General features: G+C 45.3%; 1 protein-coding gene across 1 annotated transcript in view; it reads right to left on the bottom strand.

Moving 5' to 3' along the window:
- The window catches only part of SH3BGRL2 (SH3 domain binding glutamate rich protein like 2), a 38,142-nt gene that overhangs the window by 10,505 nt on the left and 5,421 nt on the right, over positions 1-22,216 (bottom strand). The window contains exon 3 of the mRNA XM_054393034.1: positions 19,035-19,211. Within this exon, the coding sequence (XP_054249009.1) occupies positions 19,035-19,211 (177 nt within the window). The remainder of the gene's footprint in view (positions 1-19,034; positions 19,212-22,216) is intronic.

The following is a 22,216-nucleotide window of genomic DNA, read 5'->3' as shown; positions in this document are numbered from 1 at the left end:
AGCAGACAGTTTAATAACCACCAGAGATTACCCATCAGAAGCAATCTCCCTGATGTTTTGAAATATATGCATTGCAAAACACATTAAAATGCTGCTGAGACTTTCTTATTTTCATGGGGCATTGAGAGTACCCTCAGCAAGTTCTGATGATACAAAACTGGGGGGTGGCTGACACCTGTCAGGCTGTGCTGGCATCCAACCAGAGCTGGACAGGCTGAGAGCTGGCTGCAGGCAAACCTCAGGGAGTGCAATAAGGACAAGTGCAGGGTCCTGCATCTGGGGAGGAATAACAACAGGCACCAGGACAGGTTAGAGGCTGCCCTGCTGGAGAGCAGCTCCATGGAGAAAGAGCTTGGAGTGCTGGTGGGCAGCAAGTTCTGCATGGGACAGCAATGTGCCCTTGTGGCCAAGAGAGCCAATGGGATCCTGGGGTGCAGCAAAAAAAGTGTGGCCAGCAGGGCTAGGGAGGTTCTTCTGCCTCTCTATTCTGCCCTGCTGAGACCACAGCTGCAATCCTGTGTCCAGTTTGGGGCTCCCCAGTTGAAGAGAGACAGAGACGTGCTGGAGAGAGTCCAAGGGAGAGCCATGAGGATGCTTAGGGGACTTGAGCATCTCCCTTGGGAAGAGAGACTGAGAGCCCTGGGGCTGTTTAGTGTGGAGAAGAGAAGACTGAGAGGGGATCTGATCAATGTCTATAAATATCCAAGGGGTGGGTGTCAAGTGGAGGGGGCCAGGCTCTTCTGGGTGGTTCACAGTGATAAGACAAGGAACAATGGGTTTAAACTTGAACATAGAAGATTTCAGCTCAACATGAGGAGAAACTTCTTTCCAGTGAGGGTGACAGAGCACTGGCACAGGCTGCCCAGGGGGTTGTGGAGTCTCCTTCCCTGGAGACTTTCCAACCCCACCTGGATGCATTCCTGTGGGGACTACCCTAAGTGATCCTGCTCTGGCAGGGGGGTTGGACCCAATGATCTCTTGAGGTCCTTCCAACCTCTAATGTACTGTGAGACTGTGATAATGTGATGGGGAATGGGGGAAAGGAGCATCACACTTCTATATAAAGTAGCAGTGAAATTATAAATAGGAGAATTTTCCTACTAATCTCTACAATGAAAATCATCACCCCAAAATGTTCCAATGTGAAAAGAGACAAAAAGTTCTGATAATACAGAACTGCCCTATAAAAGTTGAAAGAAAACACTTCAGTGTCATAGTTTCTTAAGAGGTTTTTGGGAACTATGATCTCAGGGATCTCAATGACTGCCCATTGGAATGTGCTGCCCAGGGAGGTGGTGGGGTCAACATCCCTGGAGGTGTGTAAGAAAAGCCTGGATGAGGCACTTAGTGCCATGGTCTGGTTGATCACTTTGACTTGATGATCTCGGAGGTCTCTTTCAACCTGATTCTGTGATTCAAGGATTCATTAGTTGTGTTTTGATATATGCTTTCCCTGAAATGCAGGCAAGAAAACAGCTGTTCCAAAAAGATCCTGCTTTTGACCATACCTTCAGAGAGGGAAGGGCCTGGAGAATAAATCTGATGAAGAGAGACTGAAGGAGCTGGGGATGGTTAGTTTGGAAAAGAGGAGGCTGAGGTGAGACCTCATTGCTGTCTACAACTACCTGAAAGAACACTGTGGAGAGGTTGGTGCTGGTCTCTTCTCCCAGGGAATTAGTGATAGAACAAGAGGGAATGGCCTCAAGCTGTGACTGGGTAGGTTTAGACTGAACAGTAGGAAACATTTTTTCGTGGCAAGAGTGGTCAGGCATTGGAATGTAGAGTAGGGTTGTGGGTTGGACTTGGTGCTCCTGAGGCTCTTTTCCAGCCTGAATGTTTCTTGATTCTGTGATCTGCTGGCTGGCTGAGCCACCCTACAGCACTGCAGGCTGCCCTGGATTGGCACATGAGCTTTCCACACAGCCCTCTCACCCAAATGGGTGGGAGGAGGAAAAGGGAAGTGAGAAGAAAAGGCCAGGAGAGGTCTGTTGAAAGGAGGTGCAAGGCAGGCAGCAAAGTAATACAGACACAAATGAGCAGGTGGAGCAACTGAGCCATGCACATGCAGCATATCCCAGCAGAGCTCCCATCCTTCCAGGTCAGGGGAGGCTGCTCTGATTAATGATTCCACTAGCATGGGGGAGAGATGCTAAGGAACTTTCTCCTTAACCCACAGGCAAGGCACAAACAGTTTCTGATGGAAAACACTAAACTTTTTGATTTTTACAGGAAAGAAAACTCAAAACCACCACCACCAAACAACAACATCCATGAATCAAACCAATGGCACCCTGAGGAGCTGAAACATTTTTTCCCAGCAAGAGTGGTCAGGCATTGGAATGTGCTGCCCAGGGAGGTGGTTGAGTCCCCAAGCCTGGATTGGGTTTCCAGGTGGTTTGGATGTGGTGCTTGGGGCTCTGGTTTAGGGGTGACCCATTTTTGGCAGTTTGGGCCATGTGTAAAGACACTAAGTCCACGGCTGAGGACATGAAAATTCTTGTTAGAAACATCCCACTGCTACCAGCAGTAGATGCAGAGGATGAAGGAGGGAATCAGTGCCAAGCTCAGCCTCATACACAGGCAAGATCCCAGCTTGCTTGCAAGACAACAGGATACACTTGGAAAAACTCCATGGGACTCTGCCTTCCCTGAAGAAGGACGCCACCATAGACTGGTTTTGGCACATAAGTAGTTCCCTGCTTCTACACCAGGCTTCACCACCCCCAGCAAGTTATTACAATCCCTTTGTCACTGTTCCAAGCAGCTCTACCAAGCCAGAGAGCACTGCAGCTTTGCTGAGCTGAGCTGAGCTGTGCTGTCCTGTCCCTGTGCAAGGAAGTGGCTCCCACTGATGCCCTGCAGGCATTCAGAAAGCAGCTGTTAACCTAAAAATATACCAGCAGGGCAACCTGCCACCCACTGCCCCGCTTCAAAAGGCAATTCTGTGCACAAATATCATTTTGACTCCATCCCTTTAAATTATGATCCTTGGTGCTTTCCACAGCTGCTAATTGTACATTATTAATGCAAAAAAATCTGGCAACATCAGTAGCTGGTTAAGGCTACTAAAACTAAGGGGACATAGAGACAGTGAAAATGAATCATCAGTGACACAGGGATGCTCAATCGGTCTGGAAAAGCTGAAAAGCCAAAAATACAGGTGATAAATCACAATGACAGGGGAATGAAAGGTTACTAAGAACAACAAATGCCACTTAGGAGGAAAAAATGTCTCTCAGGATGGTTTGAGGGGATAGAGAAGTGACAGGAGTATAAATAAGGTAAGTGAAAAGCTATTTCAAGTCAGAAAAGGTTTCTTAGCAGGATAACAGCCATCTGACTGCTTTAGGCCTGGCTCCTCACCCTCACTGAAAAGTCAATGGCAGCACCAAGTAGTTTAAGCCAGCTACAGCCCCTCTGTTTAACCACTGGAATGGTTACAGCATTAAAGATGCTCCAAGACTTAGTGGGGAATGGAGCATCTGACCTAAGAAGCTCTTGTTTTGTTGAAAACCATCAAAGATAACTCTACAGAAGTTTCAACAGCTTGCCTACAAACCAACAAAACCCTGTTAGTCTTGCATGGCATAAGGCTTTTTCTTTGCTTTCCCTGGTCCTGCTGAGGGACTCTCAACTGGGACAGAGAGGCAGGCCGTAGCTGCAAAGGTCTTCAGGAGCAAAGCTACCCCAGGTGGTAATGGGAGGAAGGCTGTGAAGCTCACTGTGGTGGCAGGAGAGTTGGGAGTGGATGTATAGCTCAGTGGACCCATGAAGCACACTGCACTTAGTGCCTTTGAGGGCCTAGTGCCATGGTTTAGTTGATTAGATGGGTGATAGGTTGGACTTGATGATCTTGAAGGTCTTTTCCAACCTGCTTAATTCTGTGATTCTGTGATTCTAAAGATACTAAACATTTTCATGGCTTCACCAGAAGGCTGAAGTTCATGGAAAAGAAATGTAATAATTACTAAAACACTAAAGTGATATTTGTTTCAGAAAAAAAAATAGCTAGAGACAGGGAAAATACTCAACAGAAGTATTTTAGATGCTTGACTTGCTTGTGGTCATTCCTAGGTATCTGCTTATGGATACTGCTGGGACAAAACTAAGGCTAGAGGGACCTTCAGTCCACACTTTCAAACTACTTATGTTATCTTCTGTTGCATCTTACACAAGGTTTTAAAATAATCAGCAAGTTCCTGTGATACTGTCCACTGGCAAAAGGAAAAAAACAAGCAAATAAACCAACCAAACCAAACCCCTGTAAGTCTCACACTTACAGAGCTTTGCTTTCAACATCTGAATCATTGAATCATAGAATCACAGAATGGTCCAGGCTGGAAGGGACCTCCAAAGCTCATCCAGTCCAACCTCCCTGCAGTCAGCAGGGACATCCCCAACTAGATCAGGCTGCCCAGGGCCTCATCAAGCCTCACTCTGAATATCTCCAGGGAAGAGGCTTCAACCACCTCCCTGGGCAACCTGTTCCAGTGTTCCACCACCCTCATGGTAAAGAACTTGTTCCTAACACCCAGTCTAAATCTGCTCTTCTCTAGATTGAATCCTTGCAGTTTATCCTGAAACTACAAAGTGCTGTGGTTGTTCCACACCTCTTTAAAACCAGATTAATCAAAGGCAGGAGAACTCAGTGGCTAGAAAACTACACAGAAATCCCCACAGCCATCTACTGTCCAAGTGCTGCTGCAACTAAGAGCAGCTTAGTCTTTGAGATAGTGGACAAGCTCCCAGAAGAAGAAGGACATCAAACTGTCGGGGCAGGTCTGGAGGAGGACACAAAGATGGTTGGAGGGCTGGAGCACCTCCCCTGTGGTGACAGGTGCCCTGTGGGGACAGGCTATGAGAGTAGGGGCTGTTCAGACTGGAGAAAAGAAGGCTCATGGGAGACCTTATAGCAGCCCTCCAGTACCTGAAGGGGGCTACAGGAAAGCTGGGGAGGGACTTTTTCAAGGGCTTGTAGTGATAGGATGAGAGGGAATGAATTGAAGCTTGGGGAGGGTAGATTTAGACTGGAGATTAGAAAAAAAATCTTTACAATAAAGGTAGTATCACAGTATCACTGTGAGACACTGGAACAGGTTGCTCAAGGTGGTTGTAGATGCCCTCTCCCTGGAGGTGTTCAGAGCCAGGCTGGATGGGGCCTTGAGCAGCCTGGGCTAGTAGAAGGTGTCCTTGCCCACAGCAGGGGAGCTGGAACTAGGTGAACTTAAAGGTCCCTCCTAACCCAAAGCACTCTACAGTTCTGTGATTTAACTCCTTTATTATCACACAAATGTCCTAATTCCTTCTGGTATTCATGTGGGGTTTATGCCAGTTGAGCTTACTAGGGAAACTGTTGGTCTGTGGGAATTCTCTTTCTAGAAATCCAACTTCCAGGGCATCTTCTCTTTCTCTCAGTAGCAATTGCCAAGATCACAAAGCTCAACTAGCTCTGTTCCAGCTGTGATGTGGAGCCCTTAGTGTGCTGTATCCCCCGTGCTGGGAACCCAGCTCACTGCAGTGATGTGATTACAGACACTGCCAGAATTAATTTGGCTCAGCATTTTGTTAAGCAGGTACACTGAGGCTTGTTTAAATAAACACTGGCACTGCTGGCAGCAACTCTTTACTCTTTTAACCAGAGTCAGAACTGGCAGTGCTGCAGATCAGCACAAACAATTACTTGTGCTCCAAGGAGCAGAATACAAACCTGACGGCACTGGGTTAAAGTAAAACATTAACACAAAGGAGATTTCATTTACAATCAGCAATTATACAGACACTGCCTATCACAAAGTCACAGAATCAACCAGGTTGGAAGAGACCTCCAAGATCATCAAGTCCAACTGATCACCCAACCCAACTAATCAACCAGACCATGGCACCAAGTGCCTCCTCCAGGCTCTTCTTAAACACCTCCCTGGGCAGCCCATCCCAAAGGCCAATTTCTCTGTCTGTGAAGAACTTCTTTCTAAGATCAAGCCTAAACTTCCCCCTGCAGCTTGAGACTGTGTCCTCTTGTTCTGGTGCTGCTTGCCTGGGAGAAGAGACCAACCCCCACCTGGCTACAACCTCCCTTCAGGTAGTTGTAGAGAGCAGTAAGGTCTCCCCTGAGCCTCCTCTTCTCTATCCTTTATTGCAACTCAGATTATGAGAACATTACATCTAACAACGTTTCAAAGGCTGTAACTGCGACTAAAATCCCTCCCAGGAAGTTTCTTTGAAGGAGCAAATTGGCTTTGCTGCTGTTTGCTTTCAGTTTGCAAGAGCAAGACTGAGCTTGTTAAACACCTCGAACAAATCCTTATTGCTTAGCACATCAAGAAGCAAAACCCCAATTCCTTAGCACACCAAAAATCAGAAAAAAAAGAAAAAAAAGAACCCACCCAACTGTAGCTTGCACTGCTTTACACATAGATGGGTGGATGTTACATGGCTGGATATTTGGCTGTGGGCAGAGAGGCTGGAGAGCAGCCAGGCAGAACGGGACTGGGGGGCTGGGGAGTGGTTGACAGCAGCTGAACAGGAGCCAGCAGTGTGCCCAGGTGGCCAAGAAGGCCAATGGCATCCTGGCCTGCAGCAGGACTAGTGTGGCCAGCAGGAGCAGGGAGGTCATCCTGCCCTGTGCTCAGCACTGGTTAGACCACACCTTGAGTGCTGTGTCCAGTTCTGGGCTCCTCAGTTCAAGAAAGATGTTGAGATGCTGGAAGGTGTCCAGAGAAGGGCAAGAAGGCTGGGGAGGAGTCTGGAGCACAGCCCTGTGAGGAGAGGCTGAGGGAGCTGGGGGTGTTTAGCCTGGAGAAGAGGAGGCTCAGGGGAGACCTCATTGCTCTCTACAACTACCTGAAGGGAGGTTGTGGCCAGGTGGGGGTTGGTCTCTTCTCCCAGGCAAGCAGCACCAGAACAAGAGGACACAGTCTCAAGCTGTGCAGGGGGAAGTTTAGGCTTGATCTTAGAAAGACGTTCTTCCCAGAAAGAGAGATTGGCCATGGGAATGGGCATCTCAGGGAGGTGGTGGCGTCTCCATTCCTGTGGGTGTCCAAAAAAAGATTGGATGTGGCACTTGGAGCCATGGTTTACTTGTGAGGTGGTATCAGGTAATAGAATCACAGAATCAATAAGGTTGGAAAAGACCTCAAGGATCATCAAAATCCAGCCTGTCACCCAAGACCTCATGACTATTAAACCATGTCACCAAGGTTGGACTTGATGATCTCAAAGGTCTTTTCCAACCTGGTCGATTCTGTGATTCTGTGATCTCCAGAGGTCCCTTCCAACCCCTAACATGCTGTGATCCTGTGATCTTTTAGACAGCACTTACAATGTTAGTCTATTGCCATGCTGTTTGAATTTGTTTCTCTCTGTCAATGTATATATATTTTTTAATATGTGACTATGATCTCTCTGTTCTTACAAAATTGCTCTTCCAAGTACTAGTGGGGAGCTCCTAATTCAAATGCACTGCATCAGCACTCAGTTAATACTGTATGCCATTGAGAATGAGCTGCTAGCATCCTTCCTGAAAAGGGCAGTTCAGTTCTCCACAACAGATGACATTCATTTACTGATCTGATTAGGATTTACAATGGAAAACTCTTACTCAGCACAGCTCTCCTGAGAGAATGAGTGTGTGTGTGAGAGCATGTGGGAGATTTTTTTAATATTATATAAACACACAGAAATAAGAAGATCTTGTCTGCACAACACAGGACAATCTAAACATGCCAGTTTTCAATTCTCTTACCTCTTGATAAGATCTCTGCATAGGATTTTTAAAGAGCTTACACAAATGACTCTGCAAAGCAACCTGCTACTCCTCTCCTAAGGGCCAGATCTTTATTTCTGTGATCTCTTCAGTGGTTGGCTTCCAGAAACAAAGACTTTAATAAAAGGGAGCAGATGTCAGCTACAGCTCTGGTTTGTATACAGAATCACAGAAACATGTCCAGTCTCTACCAGTGGCAGCTTGAGGCCATTCCCTCCTGTTCTGTCACTAATTCCCTGGGAGAGGAGACCACCACCAACCTCTCCACAACCTCCTTTCAGGTAGCTGTAGAAAGCAATGAGGTCTCCCCTCAGCCTCCTCCTTTCCAAACTAACCATCCCCAGCTCCTTCAGTTGCTCCTCATCAGATTTATTCTCCAGGCCCTTCCCAGCTTCCTTGCCCTCCTCTGCCCTGGCTCCAGCACCTCCACATCTCTCTTGCACTGAGGTGCCCAAAACTGGACACAACACTCCAGGTGTGGCCTCCCCAGAGCTGAGTACATCTCAAACTCAGACTGATGTGATGTTTGCCATTCATTCAACAACCATGGCAGGGTACGCAGACATCAAGTAAGAGCCAATATCCTTCACCTCTAAGATTGGGAGCCCAAGCAAAGAAGGCTTCCCCCAGCCAAGCGCTGAAGACCTCAAAGTGACAGAAAGGCCATTTGGGGCAGGGGACTACTCAGGGAAGTCAGTGTCAGTATCAGTAAATACTGTAGATGATAACAAGTGTCAGCTCCTCCCTTTGTGCACCTTTGAGCCCATCAAGTTATTCTACAAATTGTTTGGATAAAAACATTATCAAGACAGAGCAGGACAGGGAATTTGAGCAGAGAGAGGGATGGTAACATCAGGGAGCTATGAGCTCATGGTTAAAAGACATAAACTGACTGTGCTGCACAGATGCTCTGCATGCACACATCACAGAATCACAGAAACATTCAGGTTGGAAAAGAGCCCTGGGATCATCAAGTCCATCATTTATTACTTTGCATCTCTGATTAATAAAAAATAAATCCAAATAAAAAAACCTGCCATGCTCAACAGGAATGCACTCTCTCCACTGCAGGGTAAAGAGCAGCACTGTAGTGCACTGTACATATCAGTTCCAACTGCTCCAAGGAGGATGAAATTCTTGGATTATTTTATTTTTAATGAGTTGCTGAGCTTAGTTTTTTAAGCCCTAACCACTGGGCAGGTTGACTGCAGTACACTTTGCCTCTGGTACCACACTCCTCTTTGTTAAGTGCATAGCACACAGAGCTAAAGCTCTTTGCCTCAGGACAAGGAAATGCAGTGGAGAAGTGGATGGCAAAGGCAAAGCACAGTCTGTAACTATCCAGACCCTGTGGACTCAAGCTGCAACTGGGAAGGTTTAGACTGGACATGAGGACACATTTTTTCATGGCAAGAGTGGTCAGGCATTTGAATATGCTGCCTAGAGAGGTGACTGAGTCACCAACCCTGGATACGTTTAAAGGTCATTTGGATGTGCCTGGGGCTATGGTTTAGGGGTGAACCATGTAGAGTAGGATTCTGGGTTGGACTTGGTGATCCTGAGGGGCTTTCCCAGCCTGAATGTTTCTGTGATGATGTGATCCTGTGAATGGTCTGAACAGCATCTTGCCAACACAGAGAAGACACAGGGGCAGGGGTTACTTTCCAACACTAGCTCTGCCTTCTCTGTTCCTTGCTTGAGAAAAGGAAGATAATCAGGAAGATAAATAGTGCTGTGTCACTGGCCTCAAGTCACTGACATTCAGCCTAGGATCTGTGGGTGCCTTGGAGCCACAAACTAGTCCAATGTAACTGCAAAAGGTAATTAAGAATGATTTCAAACAGCTGGCTTAAACTGGCCATACAGGAAATTCTGTCTCTGATGGGAAAAGTAATCAAGAAAGTTTCAGCATCATCAATCATTAACAGCTGTGATATAATATTTGAGCAGTTCACACTAATCTCTACACAGCAAGATTATCCCTCTTCTAAAGACAGACCTAGACCACCAAGATGCTAAGTGTGTCAGGTAAGACATCTCCACGGGTGCAGGGAACCCTGCTGAGTATTTGCTGAATACCAAATTAGAGTCACAACTGCCCCAGCTCCTGAAGTGAACACACTGTAACAGATGTCATAAGGTGAATTCTGCCACATTGCTTGAGGATCTAGAAAGACACAGTTCAAGCCCTCTGTAGGCACAAGAATGATAACAGACTCCCCAGCGACAGGCCAGGGCAAAAACTCTGAGCTGTCCTGTAGCCAGCTTTCTCAAACCACAGAAATCACAGAAACATTCAGGTTGGAAAAGAGCCTCAGGATCACCAAGTCCAACCCACAACCCTACTCTACAAGGGTCACCCCAAACACCACAGCCAAACCACCTTGAAACACATCCAGGCTTGGGGACTCAACCACCTCCCTGGGCAGCACATTCCAATCCCTGACCACTCTTTCCATGACAAAATGTTTCCAGTCTAACAACAACATCAAAACCAAAAGGCTTTTTCCCCTATTGCTTATGTCTTCTGATCGTATTTTGGCTGAGGAATTATCCATTTGATTGCAATAATCATTCCTCTCTTTCCTCTTCTTTCTCTTATCATTGAGTAGCTACTGACTTGTTACTTGACACATACAAAAAAAAAAAAAAAAGGGAAGAAAAAGAAATGTGGATGAATCATTGTGAGATCTTTAAAAGAAAACAAAACCGAAGAGATTGATACTTAGCAGTGCAAAGAAATCGGTGCCACAATAATTCCCTATGCACTGAATAGTTTCTCAAGAACACTGCACCTCTTTCAGCAGCCTCTTTTTTATTTCTTTCTTGTCTATAGGCTCCACTGTTTTGATGCAGTTGATATCCATATATTACATTTCAGGGGAGTACAATAAATATCACATATCTCTGTCTCTACTCCTGCCCAACAGGCACTCTACCGGGACTTACCCTGACACTAAACCATAGGAGCAGCTGCCAAGAGGGGAAAAAAAAAGGATAAACAAAAAAACAGAAAGAAAAAAAAAAAAAAAGCAAACCTCAGCCTGCTATGTAAATATTTCCCCTTCTCCTCCAACTCCCACCTGGAAACAGATTTGCTTTAAATTTTGGTTGGCCTAAATTTCAGGCAATCTCACATCAGTGGCAGATTTCTGCATATGAAGCTGTCACTATTTCAAAGCACTGCCTTGCAGCTTGGTAAGGTTAAAATTAGTTTCCCTGAGAAATGGAGATTTGCAAGCTCTTGAAAGATGCAGGAGTCACTTCTATTCTCAGCAGGGTTGTGCATTCAGTTGTGGAAAGGTCACAGAAAGCAGGAGAGGAGGGTGTGAGGCACAGCTCTAACTTCAGATATCACTTTTCCAGCAATTCTTTCGTTCTGCTTTAAGAGCACTCCACGTCCAATGCTCTGGACACTGCAGATCCCATTTGGATATCACAGGATCACAGAACATTAGGAGCTGGAAGGGACTTCTGAAGATCATTGAGTCCAACCCCCCTGCCAGAGCAGGACCATAGAATCCAGCACAGGTCACACAGGAACACATCCAGACAGGGCTTGAAAGTCTCCAGAGAAGGAGACTCCACAACCTCTCTGGGCAGCCTGCTCCAGTGCTCTGGGACCCTCACAGTGAAGAAGATCCTCCTCCTGTGCTGGAGTTTATATCCACTGCCCTTTGTCCTATCCCAGGGTGCAAGTGAGCAGAGCCTGTCCCCTCCCTCTTGACCCCCAAGCCCTCAGATATTTAGAAACATTTATTAAATCCTCTCTCAGTCTTCTCTTTTCCAGACTAACCAGCCCCAGGGCTCTCAGCCTTTCTTCCCAAGGCAGTGCTCCAGTCCCTTATTTATCCTTGTAGCCCTCCCTTGGACTCTCTCCAGCAGATCCCTGTCCCTCCAGAACTGGGAAGCCCAGAACTGGATGTGATATTCCAGCTGTGGTCTCAGCAGGGCAGAGTAGAGGGGGAGGAGAACCTCCCTGGCTCTGCTGGACACACTCCTCTGGATGCACCCCAGGACCCCATTGGCCTTCTTGGCCCCTAGGGCACATTGCTGTCCCAGTCAGAACTTGTTGCCCACCAGCACTCCCAGGTCCTTCTCCTTGGGGCTGCTCTCCAGCAGATCCCCTCCCAACCTGTCCTGCTGCAGTTTATTCTTCCTTCCCAGGTGCAGGACTCTGCACTGATCCTTGTTGAACCTCATTAGGTTCCTCTCAGCCCAGCTCTCAGTCTGTCCAAGTCTCACTGAATGGCTGCACAGCCTTCAGGCAATAAATGTACCTATGTCTCCTCACCTACCACTGGAACAAGCTAGAACCCTAGCTGAGGGCTGCAAATTCCATTGTGGAAGTCACACACACACAATTTAGGCATTCCAGTGCTTATTTGTCTGAAATGTTCAGACTTTCTTCCCTACACACTTACAATGTTACAGCAATGTCACTAAGATCAAACAATAGATTGTAAAGTCATAAAAATACACAAATTACCATAGTGTCAGTGCTATGACATAGTACTAGGTTATCAGTAAAGTGATTTGTGTTCCTGTGTGCTCATAGCTCCTATCTTCCTCCTCACAGGAAATAAAAATGGTTCTTGCTGAGTGCTTTATTTATTTCAAAATCCATGAGCAGAACTTGCTACTGAAAAATTGGGGAGTGCATCTCAGGACACTGAGAAAAGCAGAAGACAGATTAATAATCATATTTGTGATTACATCACTTTTCAAGGTCTTGCTCACACTTTGTGTGTTAGTATCAGAAGGATCCCTCCCCCTGAGGTACAAGATGTTTTGTTTTATGCTGGTGATACCAAATTGGGAGGCTTGGCTGAGACACCTGAAGGCTGTGAGGCCATTCAGAGAGACTTGGACAGGCTGAGAGCTGGGCAGAGAGGAACCTAATGAGGTTCAACAAGGATCAGTGCAGAGTCCTGCACCTGGGAAGGAAGAATAAACTGCAGCAGGACAGGTTGGGAGGGGATCTGCTGGAGAGCAGCCCCAAGGAGAAGGACCTGGGAGTGCTGGTGGGCAACAAGTTCTGACTGGGACAGCAATGTGCCCTAGGGGCCAAGAAGGACAATGGGGTCCTGGGGTACATCCAGAGGAGTGTGTCCAGCAGATCCAGGGAGGTTCTCCTTCCCTTCAGCTCCACCCTGGTGAGACCTCACCTGGAATATTGCATCCAGTTCTGGGCTCCCCAGTTCAGGAGGGACAGAGATCTGCTGGAGAGAGTCCAATGGAAGGTTACAAGGATGAATAAGGGACTGGAGCACTGCCTGATAAGGAGAGGCTGAGAGCCCTGGGGCTGGTTACAAAGCTGGTGAGGGACTTTTTAGGGTGTCAGGTAGTGATAGGACTGGGGGGAATGGATCCAAGCTAGAAGTGGGTAGATTCAGATTGGATGTTAGGAAGTTCTTCACTGTGAGAGTGAACTTGAACAGGTTGCCCAGGGAGGTGGTAGAAGCCTCATCCCTGGAGGTTTTTAAGGCCAGGCTGGATGTGGCCCTGAGCAACCTGATGTTGTGTGAGATGTCCCTGCCCATGGCAGTGGTGTTGGAACTGGATGATCCTTGAGATCTGTTGTGGTTTAAGCTTTTCTGCTAGCCTAAAACGTAACAGATTTAGGCTGCTTCCCCTCTCCCCTTTTCCCAGTAGGGAAAAACAAAATTAGGCAGAAGAAGAAGAGAGAGGTAAATCTACAAAAGAACAGTCCTGAATCGGTTTGGAAGTAAAAACGTGTTTAACAAAATATAAAAGGCATTTGAGGAAAAGGAAGGTTACAAAGGTGTAAGGAAAAAGGGTGTATAAAAACATACACAAACCCAGATGCAGCTGGCAAAGCATTCTCTGGCTGTAAGTTGGATTCTCTTTAGATGCAGTTCCATAGAAGTTCTGGAACAGCGTAGAAGAGGCCCAACCACATGGCTAACAGCAACAGCAGCAAGAGGATATCAGCAAGCCAAGGGGCAGGAGAAGAGAGAGCAAGGCAGGCATTGTTTAAAATAAGACTGGATGAGACCATTAGTGCCATGGTTTAGTTGATTAGCTGGTGTTGGGTGACAGGTTGGACTTGATCTTGAAGGTCTTTTCCAACCTGGCTAAATGGCCCTCCCTTAAAAAGGGTTGTGGACCAGAACTGGGAGTGCAATAGACTTTGACCCAGGGACCCCTCCCCCTGTGAGGGGGCCAATTCTCTCTGCCCACCTGGGTCAGGTTTCTTTGTCTACCTGGGGCTAGGTTCTTTTCAGCCCACCCAGCTCCTGGGCTGGGCTGAACCTAGCAAAAGATCCTTACCAACCCTGACAATTCTATGATTTTATGATTCTAAGTCTGTGTTGTCAGTAAGAATGCACAAACCAGAGTAAGTACATAGGCAGTTTCCTGGTGAGACTATAGAACTGACAGGGAAACTGTTTGTTAACATAGCAAATTGGATTAGAAATTGCCTGGACAGGAATCAGGAATTATAACTCAACTAACAGAAAACTCAGCAGGTTATTTTTTTCAGTTTAAGTTATTTAAGAGTGATGTTGTTGTTGTTATTTATGTCAAGATAAACAGATGAAAACACTGTGGAAATGACAGAGGAGATGTGTAATGTCTGCTGACTTCATCTAATTGTGGCATTTTAGAATCACAGAATTGTTTCAGCTGGAAAAGATCCCTAAGATCATTGAGCAACCTAACACCACAGCCATTAAACTGTGTCCCAAAGTGCCATGGCCACAGCTTTCTTGCCCTAAAATTCATCAACATCTCTTTAAAACTCTTAAACCCACTTTAAAATGATTGAAAATTTTTCAAAAGTCTTAGAACTACCCAAAACCACCTAAAGATGCTTTAAAAATCTCTTTTTAAAGACTTGAAGATCTTAAGGAGTTTTTGGCACTCAAAATTCTTTGTAAAAACTGCTTAAAAATAATCAAAATCTCCTCAAAAATCATTCAAAATACCTGAAAAGAATCAAAAATCTCTAAAAAGAACTATTAAAAATGCCTCAAAATAATCAAAATCTCTTCAAAAATCATTAGAAGGGCCTGGAAATAATAAAAATACCTTCAAAAAATAATTAAAAAGTCCTGAAAATGATCAAAAGAGCTCAAAAAAAAAATCATTTAAAAGGCTTGGAAATGATCCAAATCCATTCAAAAATCACTAAATGGCCTGAAAATCATCAAAATATCTTCAAAAATCATTTAAAAGGTCTGAAAGTGATCAACATCTCTTCAATAGTCATTAAAGAATAGTAAAATACTCAAAATATCTTCAAAAGTCATTAAAAATGCCTTAAAAGAAGCATAAATCTCTTCATAAAACATTGATAATGCCCCAAAATAATGAAGATATCTTCAAAAGGAAGTAAAAGGGCCTGAAAATAATCAAGACTATCTTCAAAAATCATTAAAAGCACCGAAAATTAATAAGAATCTCTCCAAAAGGAAAAACAATTAAAACCTCTGCCAGTCTCCTGCAAACTGATGCTGCAGAGGTCTCAGTCAGGTTCTGGCTCCTTGCAGTCTTCCACATCCTTCAAAAATGCTTCAAAAGGCTGAACACTGCCTGAAAAATCCTCAACATCTGCTTGAAACTCTTGAACTCCCTTTAATCCCCTTTCCCACACTGAACTTTGCCTCCTGCATAATGTTTTGCCTCCACTCTACTGCCCAAGAACTTCATTAACTAATGCAGCAGTTGGAGGTCTTGCACATACTTCTGCTTGCACCTCACAAACCACAGCTTCTTTCAAAGCATGTTTTCTCTTTAAAAATGTTCCTGCAGAGAGTGAGGTCTGGTAATAGGATTAACCCTGCTCAACCAAAACAGCTATCAGCCGAGCAGACAGATTAACAGGATCATCTCACATGTTGCATGACATCTTTTTCCTTGCTAATTCCAAACAGCAATTTCCAAGGCTAGGTGCTACAAAGACAAGCTGGAAGGGTAAGAAACTACAGCTTAAAACACTGGATTTCCCAGGCAAAGGAAAATCACACAGAGCAATGAAAATATTATTTATAAGTGATGGGCTGCTCCATAAGTGAGGTCCAAATCAATCCCATGTCCCAGATGACATTTCTTAACTGGAAGTAGGGAGATGTAAACTACACTGCTGAGGTAAGCAAGGCCAATACAAAGCATAGAACTGCAGAATCACAGAATCATAGAATCATAGAATCAAAGAATCACAGAATCAAAGAATCTTAGAAGCAAAGAATCATAGGATCAAAGAATCACAGAATCATAGAATCACAGAATCAAAGAATCACAGAATCAAAGAATCATAGAATCAAAGAATCATAGGATCAAAGAATCACAGAATCATAGAATCAAAGAATCAAAGAATCTTAGAATCAAAGAATCATAGAATCAAAGAATCAACAAGAATCAAAGAATCAAAGAATCATAGGATCAAAGAATCAAAGAATCAAAGAATCAAAGAATCAAAGAATCTTAGAATCAAAGAATCATAGAATCAAAGAATCATAGAATCAAAGAATCAAAGAATCATAGGATCAAAGAATCAAAGAATTAAAGAATCACAGAATCAAAGAATATTAGAAGCAAAGAATCATAGGATCAAAGAATCATAGAATCAAAGAATCAAAGAATCTTAGAATCAAAGAATCATAGAATCAAAGAATCTTAGAATCAAAGAATCATAGAATCAAAGAATCATAGAATCAAAGAATCACAGAATCAAAGAATATTAGAAGCAAGGAATCATAGAATCAAAGAAGCATAGAAACAAAGAACCATAGAAGCAAAGAATCATAGAATGATCTGGGTTGGAAAAGAGTTACAAAGATCATCTAATCCAGGCCCCCTGCAGGGACATCCTCAACTAGATCAGATTGCTCAAAGAAGGGATGTTTAGTACCTCACTTCAAGAAGCCAGTTAGCCTGCTGCATCATGCTCAGTGTGTTTCAGAAGATCCTCAATCACTTCTTAAGCACTTCTTGCACTCAGCTAACAATTGCATTGTATTTGACAGGTTCTGAGCAGATCTGAATGGTCCATCAGCCAGCAGCAGCACTGGTGAGGCTGGCAGGGACTAAGTTAGAACTAGCCTGAGTGTATCTTCACCACACTGTAGTCAGAAACCCACACACTATCCATGTTTACACTGACCCATCTATTATAACCACAGAGACCCTTTCCCCCACTTCATTCTCCTGCTGAATTCACAGAGCAGCTTTACCCAGTTGCTTTCTGACAACAGCCATCAAACCTCCTTTTCCCATCAGCTAGTTTAGCAGGTACCTCAAAACTGCCTCTTAAAGGAGGTAGAAGTTACACAGTTGAAGTATGGAAAGACACAGCAAGACAAAAAGGACCTAGCAGTGGTCTTTTTACCACATTTTGTTCAAAGGTGAGTAAAAGTTCTATGAAGAGGTTCCCAGACAACTACAGAGCACAGGACTCAGAGCTGCAGCATACCATGCTGGCTAAGCAGGAGAGTAAAACTCTCACATGGTGCCATTCTTAACATATCAAAAGGCTACAGCTTCAGCTTGCACTGGCAGATGGGAAGTTATTGCAGCTCACACCATCAGAGAAATCAGTCCAGCTGTCAGTCTGTTGTCAGATTCACAGACTCTCGTGCTTAGCAGTCTTTCAGCAGAGGAAGACAAATCTCAAGCTGCTTTCTGATAGAGAAAAATAAAGTTGTTCTACAATTCAAGCAGCAAATAGTTTCCATTTATCCTAGAGCCTCTGACTGCATAAAGGCTCTCTGGGTATAAATGAAATTTGTACTATGACAGCAGCAGAGTAGGAGCTTAATTACAATGACAATATGACTCAATCTAGCCAAGGTTTTCATTTACTGTGCTAAGATTTCCTAATGAATTTTTATGCTTGGATGAGGCCCAGGTAGGAAGAGAACCACAAATTCCCAGCTTAGAGTGGCCTCATAAGTGACTTTACCATCAAAGAGCTGTACCTGAGCACAGCTGATGAAAAACTCAACATCAGCTGGCAGTCTGCACTTGCAATCCAAAAGGCCAACTGCATCCTGGGCTGCATCAGAAGTAATGAGACCAGCAGGAGCAGTGAGGTGATTCTCTCCCTCTACTCTGCTCTCAAGAGACCCCACCTGGAGCACTGCCTCCAGTTCTGGGCCCCCAACAAAAGAAGGACATTGAACTGTTGGAGCAGGTCCAGAGGAAGCCACAAACAGGGATGGGGAACCTCCCCTAGAGGGACAGGCTGCAAGAATGTGGCCTTCCAGTACCTGCAGGCAGCCTACAAGAAAGCTGGGAAGGGACTTTTTACAAGGGCTGAGAGGGAATGGCCTGAACCTTGAGGAGGGAAGATTTAACCTGGAGATTAGGAAGAAATTCTTTAATGTAAGGGTGGTGAGACACTGAGAGAGTTGCCCAGGGAGGTGATGGATGCTCCCTCCCTAGAGGGTATTCAAGACCAGGTTGGATGAGGCCTTGAGCAATCTGGTCTAGTGGAAGATGTCTCTGTCCATAGCAGGGGGTAGGAATCTTTAAGTTCCCTTCTGACCCAAGCCATTCTATGATTCTGTGATGACATTGCAAACTTCTACATTCATGGAGGAAGTCCAGTAGCTGAAGACAACCTAAGGATGAAGGAGAGACCTCACCTGGAGTACTGTGTACACCTCTAGAGCCTTCAATATAGGAAGAACATGGACCTGATGGAGAGGGTCCAGAGGAGGGCCATTGGAGCAGCTCTGCTCTGAGGACAGGCTGAGGGAGCTGGGGGTGTTCAGCCTGGAGAAGAGGAGGCTCCAGGGAGACCTAATAGCAGCCTGCCAGTGCCTGAAGGGGGCTACAAGAAGAATGGAGAGAGATTGTTTGCAAAGGCCTGCAGGGACAGGATGAGGGACAATGGCTTCAAACCAGAGAAGGGTAGATTTAGATTGGATGTTAGGAACAAGTTCTTTACTATGAGGGTGGTAGAACACTGGAACAGGTCACCCAGGGAGGTGGTTGAGGCCCTATTCCCTGGAGATATTCAAGATGAGGCTTGATGAGGCCCTGGGCAACCTGATCTAGTTGGGGATGTCCCTGCTGACTGCAGGAAGGTTGGACTGGATGAGCTTTGGAGGTCCCTTCCAACCCAGAACATTCTATGAATGAGATGAACATCCTGAATTTTCACTGTATGATCATCACCTGATCCTATCAGCCCAAATTGTTACCATTGATTCAGATACTCCTAGAGAAAGCTCAACAGCAAGTCCCAGCTTTTTAAAGGCCCCCATTGTATACTGATGTATCATTGACAACAGCTACTTACTCCACAGTACCGATCATCACTGAATATCTGGGGTGGCAGTGGGTTGCCTTCTGCAGGCTGTTTGTCCTCAGGAATGTTTCTGTACATCCATTGTCTTTTCTCCTCTGACATTGTGATATCCACTTCTTCAAACTCGATGCGATTGGCTTCCAGAAACCTCACCACATCTTGCTGCCTCTTCTTTATCTGGAGGAAAGGAAAACAAAAAAACCACAAAAATCAACCCAATACTCAGAGCAAGTCCACCATAACCCAGACAAAACCCAAGAACATTCCTCTTCTCCTATCCCACTTTTATGGGATGGAAAGTCACAAACTACCTGAAAGGAGGTTGTGGAGAGGCTGGTGCTGGTCTCTTCTCCCAGGGAATTAGTGACAGAACAGAGAGAATAGTCTCAAGCTGTGACTGGGTAGGTTTAGACTGGACATTAAGAAACATTTTTTTACAGCAAGAGGGGTCAGGCTTTGGAATGTGCTGCCCAGGGAGGCGGTTGAGTCCCCAAGGCTGGATGTGTTTCAAGGTGATTTGGATGTGGTGCTTGGGGATCTGATTTAGGGGTGACCCTTGTAGGGTAGGGTTCTGGGTTGGACTTGGTGCTCCTGAGGGGCTTTTCCAACCTGAATGTTTCTGTGATTCTGTGAAACTCAGGAAGACAAAGGAGAAAATAATTTTTCAATTTTAATCTCATGTAAGTTAAACACTGTTGTTCCTTTATAAGTGATAGGACGAGGGGCAATGGCTTCAGACTAGAGAAGAGTAGATTGAGATTGGATGTCAGGAACAGGTTCTTTACTATAATGGTGGTGGAACACTTGAACAGGTTGCCCAGGGAGGTGGTTGAGGCTCCATTCCTGGAGATATTCAAGGTGAGGTTGGACAGGGCTCTGGGCAACCTGATCTAGTTGGGGATGTCCCTGCTGACTGCAGCAGGGGTTGGACTAAATGACCTTTGAAGGTCCCTTCCAACCCAGACTATTCTGTGATTCTATGATTCTCAGTTGGCAAGGGTTCTACTTATTCATTTCCAGAAGGCTGTCTCTTCTGCTGTGGGAGCCTCTTCACTTGGCTGTCTCTTTCCTTTAGCAGTGCTGGAGTGTGTCCAGAGAAGTGGAATGAACTGGTGAAGGGTCTGGAGAACAAGTCTTATGAGAAGCGGCTGAGGGAACTGGGAAAGTTTAGTCTGGAGAAGAGGAGGCTGAGGAGAGACCTCATTGCTCTCTACAACTACCTGAAAGGAAGCTGTAGTGAGGTGGGTATTGGTCTCATCTCACAAATCACAACTGATAGGACAAGAGGAAATGGCATTGCACCAGGGAAGGTTTAGTTTAAACATTAGGAAAAGCTTCTATACCAAAAGGGTTCTCAAAGACTGGAACAGGCTGACTAGGGAAGTGGTTGAATCACCATTCCTGGATGTATTTAAAAGCCATGTAGATACGGTGCTCGAGGATATGGAGTAGCAGTGGCCCTGGTAGAGTTAGATAATGGTTGGATTTCATAGAATTATAGAATGGCCTGGGTTGGAAGGGACCTCTGAAGGTCATCCAGTCCAACCCCCCTCTGCAGTAAGCAGGAAAATCCTCAACTAGATCAGGTTGGTCAGAGCCCTGTCCAGCCTCCACTTGAATATCTCCGGGGATGGGGCCTCAACTACCTCCCTGGGCAACCTGTTCCAGTGTTCCACCACCCTCATGGTAAAGATTTGATGAAGTTTTTTCCAACCGCAATGATTCTGTGATTCTATGATTCTGCAAGGTGAGCCTTTACCCTCTAAATACACATTAAAAAAACAAATCTGATGAGACACTTCAAAGGAGACAGCTGCTTCTCAGAGACATTAGGCACTACATTTTTGAAGTATACAGGCAGGTGGAAGTGCAAGGTAAGCAACCTGGCGACTCCCATAAAAAAGAAACAAACAACTCCTGCAAGTGTTCATTGAGACAAACACGTCAGTATAACTGAAAAAAAAAAAAAAAAAAGACACCTCAGCTACACACACTTTTGTTTTCCTAGACACCCACCCATCTTTTAAAACGTAGCTCAACAGCTCCCTGAGCAAGGCTGGTTGAATTTTTAATTAAGAGTGTCTTGTCTGCAGAATACATGTGCCTAACCACAAGCTCATCTCTTGAAAATTAACTTCCCTGCCCAAAATGTGTGAGGTGTGTGCTGAACCTATGGAGATTCTGCCTCTCAAAGAGATTAACCATCTTCATTCAAAAGACTAACAGAGGCAGAACACTGGCAGGTTTTAGCTCATTGTAGCTAAGATCAACCAGGATGCTGCAGGGACTGGAGCATATGCCCTACGAGGAGAGGCTGAGAGCCCTGGGGCTGTGCAGTCTGGAGAAGAGAAGACTGAGAGGGGATTTAATACATGTTTAATATAAATATCTGAGGGCTGGGGGTCAAGAGGGAGGGGACAGGCTCTGCTCACTTGCACCCTGGGATAGGACAAGTACATAAACTACAGCACAGAAGGTTCCACTTCAACATGAGGATTAACTTCTTCACTGTGAGGGTCACAGAGCACTGGAACAGGCTGCCCAGAGAGGTTGTGGATTCTCCTTCTCTGGAGACTTTCCAGCCCCATCTGGATGTGTTCCTGTGTGACCTGTGCTGGATTCTATGGTCCTGCTCTGGCAGGGGGCTTGGACTCGATGATCTTCCAAGGTCCCTTCCAACCCCTATGATCCTATGAACCCTTAACAACTAGCTGTGCTTCAAGCAGATACACTCAGGTGAAGAGGACTTCTGCCCCAACAGAACCTTGCATCAAGATAGCAGCTTTGGAAATGAAAGTTTGTAGGGCTGAGGAAAGCTGCCTGGGTTCAGCTCTGCATTCTCTTCACTCCATACTGTACTTGATGCATCTACTTAATGAAATCAAGAGGAGTGTGGCCAGCAGGCCAAGAGAGGTGATTCTTCACCTTTACTCTGCTCTTGTGAGATCCCACCTGAAATATTGCATCCAGTTCTGCTGTCCCCATCATAAGAAGGACATCGAAATGTTGCAGTAAGTCCAGGAGAGGGCCACAAGGATGATCCAAAGGCTTGAACACCTCTGCTGTGAGCATAGGCTGAGGGAGCTGAGGTTGTTCAGCCTGGAGAATACTCCAAAGTGACCTTGTAGTTGCCTTCCAATACTTGAAAGGATCCTACAGGAGTGCTGGAGAGG

The sequence above is a fragment of the Indicator indicator genome, chromosome 2 (assembly GCF_027791375.1).
Source record: "Indicator indicator isolate 239-I01 chromosome 2, UM_Iind_1.1, whole genome shotgun sequence".
NCBI classification, from domain to species: domain Eukaryota; kingdom Metazoa; phylum Chordata; class Aves; order Piciformes; family Indicatoridae; genus Indicator; species Indicator indicator.
This window is presented reverse-complemented; position numbering and strand designations above follow the sequence as displayed.